Genomic DNA, 6,768 nt, shown 5'->3' with positions numbered 1-6,768 from the left:
GTGTGTCGCTCCCCTTTTCCCCCACTGTGTCTGTGTGTGGATGTATGTACGGACGGTCGATCTACCTCTCTGCACAGCTGATGGCTACTCCACTTACCAATTCTACAGTATTTATTCCTGGGCCAAGCTCACCACCGGCACCAGATCGATGCACCTACCATTGGTAACTTGGCTTAACTACTCGGAAACTACAGTCTCGACTCAATTTTCCCCCCTTTTAAATTTTGTTTTGTCAGAGTTAGGGTTACATACAATTTATAAACAGCAAAAGGTTAGCCAATTTAACCATCACCATTATTATGCCAAAAATTCAATGTATTGCTAAAAAAAATAGATATTCCAAACTGAGTCATAGTCTTAGTCTTAGTGTTATATTCCTGGTGCTTTTGTTAACATGCTGTTTTCCCTGTGAGTACCTACGCCTCCAGACCTGTTACCGTGGCTTAAGCCTTCCTACCTTCCGCTTGGATTCCAGAAAGAAAGTTTGGATCCACCACTGCGTGCCCTCTTCAGACCCTATCCAGCTCGGAGTCATCCTACCTTGTCTTTTCTGTCCTTGGCTGTTGTAAGTACAGAAGTTACATTAAAACGTCTTGATGGGGCAACGTGACCAGCTAATTCGTACTTATATGGATCACAACCACCCACTGCTAGGTGTGGGAATCACCAGACGCCTCCCAATACCATATCATCACAATGCCATATTATTGCGATTTAACAAATATTGCAATATTCTGCAATCAAATTTATAATCTTTTCTCTAACTTCTAAATTTTCCTAATTTCACATGATGTCCCCAAAAGGAAACTTTGTCAACATCTGTATCTAAAAAGAAACATTTCTCTGTTTGTTCATATCACTTCAATTTTATAGCTGCAAAATGGGACAAACTGACCAACACATATACAATAAGTAACATATAATGAAAGATCAATACTTGGCGCCTGAGTATCGATACAGTATTGCAACTGAAAATATTGCAATACTATGCTGTATTGATCCTTTCCCCCACCCCTACCAACATCTAAGTCAGGTCTCCCTGCTAACCTCTCAAGTTCCTAATATGTCTGTCGTCAATTCTTCACCTCTCTCTGATCCTCAGCTTCCAGTCCCTCAAGCTGTCTCCTCGGACATGATGTCTACAGCGCAGACTCATTTTTCAACAGAGATCACTGTCATTGTCCACGGAGGCTTCTAAGGTACATTATGCAGTGGGGTTGCTTGGAGGGAGAGTGTTGGTGGGGGGTGAGGCTGTATGCTCTGATCAACAAATGACCGGGTTAACCTCTGCTGATTTTTCTACTAAGTTGAGAACTGACTTCGGTAACTGTTTTAGTCGGGGGGGGGCCCTCACTAGACTCACGTCCCCCCAAAACCCCTTTCCAATGGTCCCCTGAAGCTGAACAGGCTGTTTGTGCGCTTAACCTTTGTGTTGTCTTTCCCTCAACATGAAAAAAACACTTTTGTTGTCCCTATCTCAATGTTTTGTTGCTTTTCAAAATAAAAAGTATTACTTTTTTTGCTTTTTTAATTTTTATTGTTTTTATCCCCAATGTCTATGTCCCTTTTGTTGATGTTTTTGTCACTTTTTCGACATTTTAGCCAGTTTTTCCAAAGCTTTTGAAACTTTCTTTCAGTGTTTTTTTTCATAGCTTTTGTCACTTTTTCCAAAAAGAATTCCCATATTTCTAATGTTACATTTTATTTTGAAAATGGGTCAAATTTGACCCTAGGACAAAATGAGGGTCAAGGAGCTGTTTTCTACCTCCCCTGTATTAATACATGCTGACCTCACTCTGCAGTTTATTGTGGAGGTGGATGCTTATGACGGTGGGGGGTGGGAGCCGTCCTTTCCCAACGCTCCACCACAGGCCAGAAGCTTAACCCTTGTGCCTTCTTTCCAACAAATTGTCTCCCGCAGAAAGAAACTACAACGTTGGAAACTGAGAACTGCTGGTCTGGACCGACCATAAAAACTTGGCAGTCATCCAATCCACCGAAAGCCTCAACTCACGTCGAGCCAGGTGGGCCCTGTTCTTCAGCAGGTTTAAAAAAATCGTTTTGATGTACAGACCAGTCCAACATGTATTCCGTCCCCATAGAATACCTGTGGACAATGCGTCTGATAGAGGCCCACAGTTTACTTCTCGGGTGCATCTGTAATTCTGTTCTCAGTCATTGCATTTCTGTGAGCTTTTTTATATTTTTTATTTTTTTATTTCAATTTTTATTTTCAAATTTTATTCTTAGGTATGCGTGATATGTGTGCGTATGTGTGTTTATTGTGGTAATGTTGTCTTGCTACTGTATGCCTAAAATTTCCTTCGGGATGAATGAAGTATCTATCTATCTATCTATCTATCTATCTATCTATCTATCTATCTATCTATTCATTTTTCTAGGGTGCCATCCCCAATCCATTGGTCGGACTGAGAGAGCCAACCAGGACCTAGAAGCATCCCTTTGTTGTGTGTCTGCTCAGCGTCCGTCCTCCTGGCCCAACATCTGCTGTGGATAGAGCATGCCCACAACTCCCTGACCATCTCCGCCACTGGCTTCTCACCTTTTGAGGTCGCCCTGGGATACCAAACCCCCCCCTTGTTTCCTGCTCAGGAGAAGGAACTGGCTGTTCCCTCGGTTCAGGAGAACCTAAAGTTTGGAGCGACGCCCGGGAAGCCCTGCTCAACGAAGCCAAACTCAGCACCGGCGCCAGATCGTTGCACCTACCAGTGTGGTAACTTGGCTTTCAGTTGAACTTTGTGCCATTTTAGTCTTAGTGTTATATTCCTGGTGCTTTTGTTAACGTGCTGTTTTCCCTGTCCAGACCTACGCCTCCAGACCTGTTGCCGTGGCTCATCACGCTCAAGCCTTCCTACCTTCCTGCTTGGATTCCACAAAGAAAGTTTGGATCCAGCACTGCCTGCCCTCCTCAGCCCCTATCCAGCTCGGAGTCATCCTACTTTGTTATTTCTGTCCTTGGCTGCCATAAACACAGAAGTAACATTAAAAGGTTTTTTAATTGTTACTCTGTGTCCGTGTATGTTTCTCTGCGTTCTGGGTCAGAACCTCTGCCTTAACCCTCATGTTGTCCTTGGGTCAAATTGACCAGTTTTCCTATATCAATGTTCTTTTTAACATTATTATATGTATGTATGTATGTATATTATTATATATCCTATAACTACTCAATAGTAATTACCAAAAATAACAGGATTGATTGCAAAGCTCTTTGGAAAGTACAAATCTCTACTTTCATTAATTTTGGCGTGTCTTATTCAAATTCATAGCATTTAAAAAAAAAATTGAAGTGGTTTTGAAATACTACTGTGTAAAAGTTGACATATTCCAGTCTGTGATTATCCATAAACATACATTCTTTTAATTTTAGTCTAAATAATTTCCTAATTTCTGCTTTTTTAACTCAAACATTTGGTGTAATTTCTTATACATGAGGTGTATTGACCACAAATTCCAAAAATAACTGTAAAACTAAAGACAATAAGTTGGTGTTACGTAGTGTTGAAAATCAAAAAAAGTGACAAACATTGAAACAAAGCGTCAAAAGTGTTGAAAAGTAGAGACAAAAACCTAAGAAAAAGTTAAATATAAATGTTTAAAAGTGTCAACAAAAGTAGTGATTTTCAATTTTGACGGAAAGAGAACAAATGGATTAACAGAATCAGTTAAAAACCAATATAAAAGTGTAAAGAGTACAAATGGTTGAGATAGAAAACTAATCATGATGCAGTTTTTAAACATCCTAAGGGTTAATCTACTTTTAGATTGCACTTGTTTGGGAAATAATGTGTTATTTAGGGATGTAACAATACACTCAACTCACTTTTCAGAACATGTAAATCGAGCTTTGAGCCTCATATTCATAATTGCCCGTGGTTTGCAGCTTTTCTTTTTTTAAACACATTAAAGAAAGCATTATAAAGACTTCTGTATGCTTTAAAATGTAGAAATTGAGCACTGTTTGGAATTCATATGGAGTAACGATGTAGGCAGCAGTGCTTTGCCATGTTTTTCTGGATTCCTCTCCATTCCAGTACTCTTGATGGGCGGCTGTGGCTCAGTGGTAGAGCGGTTGCCTGCCAATCGGAAGGTTGGTGGTTCGATCCCCGCCCCTTGAGTCGTTGTCGAAGTGCCCTTGGGCAAAGCACTGAACCCCGAGTTGCCCCCGGTGCTGCGCATCGGAGTGTGAATGTGTGTGAATGTTTATCTGATGAGCAGGTGGCACCTTGTACGGCAGCCCCGGCCACAGTGTATGAATGTGTGTGAATGGTGAATGTTCCCTGTATATGTAAAAGCGCTTTGAGCAGTTGTTAAGACTGGAAAAGCGCTATATAAATACAGCACATTTACATTTACATTGATTGTTGCTACAGAGCACAGGGGACTGTGTGAGGATGAATTTACCTCCAAACATCTGGAAGTGGGCTTAATGATCATTAAAAACAAGATGAACTATTCTCTGAAATGACAAGGGGAGGGGTACGCTGTGGTTTAGGTGTCACGCTCCCCTCACATGCATACACTGGCTTTGTGACATGCAATGCAGTCCCACTTGAGACCTTTAAAATTGAATTTGATCTTGTTCTAATTGTATAGGCAACACTAAATTTACATTCTCCTGTGTGAGAATTTGGTGTCTTAAAATGTGTATCCAAGGGTGAGTGTAAAGAGAGCTTGACAACTGAAATGACAACTGGTCTTGTTAAAACGTCAAATTGTTGGCTGTCACGAAGCTGAGTTAATGTGATTTTATCATACTGAAACATTAATTTGTGATTAAAGTCTGCTTTCATAAGCCATAAGTACCTAATTGCAGCTTGCAATCTTGTGCAATGTATTTAACTAGCTGCTGCACTTAATTTACTTTTTCCTCCAAATCCAAACAACTGGTTTTAAAATTAAAGCCTCAGCAACAGCATATTGTTTGGGATCCTTGAATAATGTGGGAGTCAAAGTTACCAGAGCTAAAGGATGTTGAGTCAGTCACTCTCTTCAAATGGCAAGTCAAAACATACCCGTACAATAATTCCCTCACACAACTGGAACTAAAGTAAAGCTGGCCAACCACAAATTCAGCCTTGGTGCCATTTTGTAGTAGGCCTACGTAGCTTTTGAGGACTCTGGTTTGTTTAGTGCTAGCTACGTTGGATCTGTTCTTGGGAAACAGAAAGGTCTTAAAATAGTAGTAAGAGCAGAAGCCTATGGTAGTAGCCTAGTAGTAGTAGTAGTTGTAGGCTTGTAGTAAAAGTAGTAATTTTAGGCTAGTAACGTTAGCAGTGGTAGAAGAAGTAGTAGTAGGCCCAGTAGTAAGAGCAGAAGCCTATAGTAGTAGCCTAGTAGCAGTAGTTGTAGTAGGACTCGTAGTAGAAGTAGTAGGCTTGTAGTAAAGGTAGTACTTGTAGGCTAGTAACGTTAGCAGTGGTAGTAGAAGTAGTAGTAAGCCTAGTAGTAAGAGCAGAAGCCTATAGTAGTAACCTAGTAGTAGTAGTAGTATTTGTTGTTGTTGTAGTAGTAGGCTAGTAGTAGTAGTAGGACTAGTGTTGGACCGATATTAACCTGGGATAGCAGTAGCCTAGCTTGCTAAATTCATGAATGTAAGCGAAGACGGAAGTAGACTACGTGAATTCTCTATAGCTCTCCTAGCTCTTCGGTTCCGTGCTCTCTCCCTTTAAATTGTCTCGGTACTTTCCGGAATTGCTCGGCACTGCTCGTCATCCCCTTTCACTGCGGCTCCATCGCCGAGCGGACTGGCCCGCTGCTCTCATCCGAGACCTCAGTGCACATTGTCGGATCTATTAAACCACCAACGCCGGTTCCCTGAAAGCCTTCGGCTCCTGTAGAAATGCAGGCTATCAAATGTGTGGTGGTGGGTGACGGGTAAGAGCATGCATACAGACACAGAACAACGAGACATTTTGTGTTTTCGGCGAAGCGTCCACGGATGGATGGATGATGGGAGGATGCTATGTAGAAAAAGGGGCTGGGGCTCACCGATCTGTCGTTTTTTTTTGTGGTCTGCTCCCTGATGCTCAATATATTTCCTCAGTTATATGCTTTGTAATCGCATTCGGTTTGATCACATCGTGGCCTCCGGTTCATTGTGTCGGTAGGAGCGGATGCGGGAACACCTACACGCCTCGTAGGCCACTGGAGGCAGGCTGAAGTGCTGATGCACGCTAAGGAATTTGTGGCCCTGTCAGTAGCAAACAGGCCCCACTGCCATTATTCTGCTCACACTGTGCCGTTCTTACTACACCCGGCTATATAGCTTCACGATGACTGACCTTTTTTATCAGGATCTTCTTCATTGTCGTTTTAAAACCTTAACATCATAACTAGAATGAGCCATAAGTGTCAATGGAAAGGGAAAAAAAGAATGGGTCTGAGAATGCTGAAACTAAATAATTTGGACAATTTTTTAATGCTGCTTTTTTTTTTTTTTTTTTTTTATCTCTCGATATGTGCAAAAAGAGATTGTTATTTGGGAATTCTCAAAGGTCACAAATGACTTAAAGGAGCATTTCGTCCGATTTCACACATCGAGCTCAGTTGTTTTTATTGTCATGGGGAGTGTACTACTCAGTTTGCTCTGGAGATATAGCTTTCTAAAACCTTTAAAGAAAACAAAAAACTAATGACATCATCACCTTGGGTTGGGAAACTACGAATCTGTAACAGAAGGCTTGTCGATTGCAAACTAGGAATGGCCATGGGTGTTTATCTGGCAGGGAAGGGGGGGGGGGGGGGGGG

General features: G+C 41.5%; 1 protein-coding gene and 1 long non-coding RNA gene across 2 annotated transcripts in view; both read left to right on the top strand.

Annotated features, from left to right (window-relative positions):
- The first annotated feature begins 473 nt into the window (after positions 1–473).
- On the top strand, positions 474–2,986 carry LOC117936776. The gene is made up of 5 exons (XR_004655017.1): positions 474–565; positions 1,103–1,199; positions 1,922–2,024; positions 2,403–2,734; positions 2,825–2,986. It is a non-coding gene; the product is annotated as an uncharacterized LOC117936776 (long non-coding RNA).
- Positions 2,987–5,648: 2,662 nt separating this feature from the next.
- The window catches only part of rac3b (Rac family small GTPase 3b), a 10,469-nt gene continuing 9,349 nt past the window's right edge, over positions 5,649–6,768 (top strand). Inside the window, exon 1 of the mRNA XM_034860155.1 lies at positions 5,649–5,895. Within this exon, the coding sequence (XP_034716046.1) occupies positions 5,861–5,895 (35 nt within the window). The 5' untranslated portion in view covers positions 5,649–5,860. The remainder of the gene's footprint in view (positions 5,896–6,768) is intronic.

The sequence above is a fragment of the Etheostoma cragini genome, chromosome 21 (assembly GCF_013103735.1).
Source record: "Etheostoma cragini isolate CJK2018 chromosome 21, CSU_Ecrag_1.0, whole genome shotgun sequence".
In the NCBI taxonomy this organism is placed as follows: domain Eukaryota; kingdom Metazoa; phylum Chordata; class Actinopteri; order Perciformes; family Percidae; genus Etheostoma; species Etheostoma cragini.
Note: the sequence above shows the minus strand (reverse complement) of the source record. Positions and strands in the feature narration are given on the sequence as shown.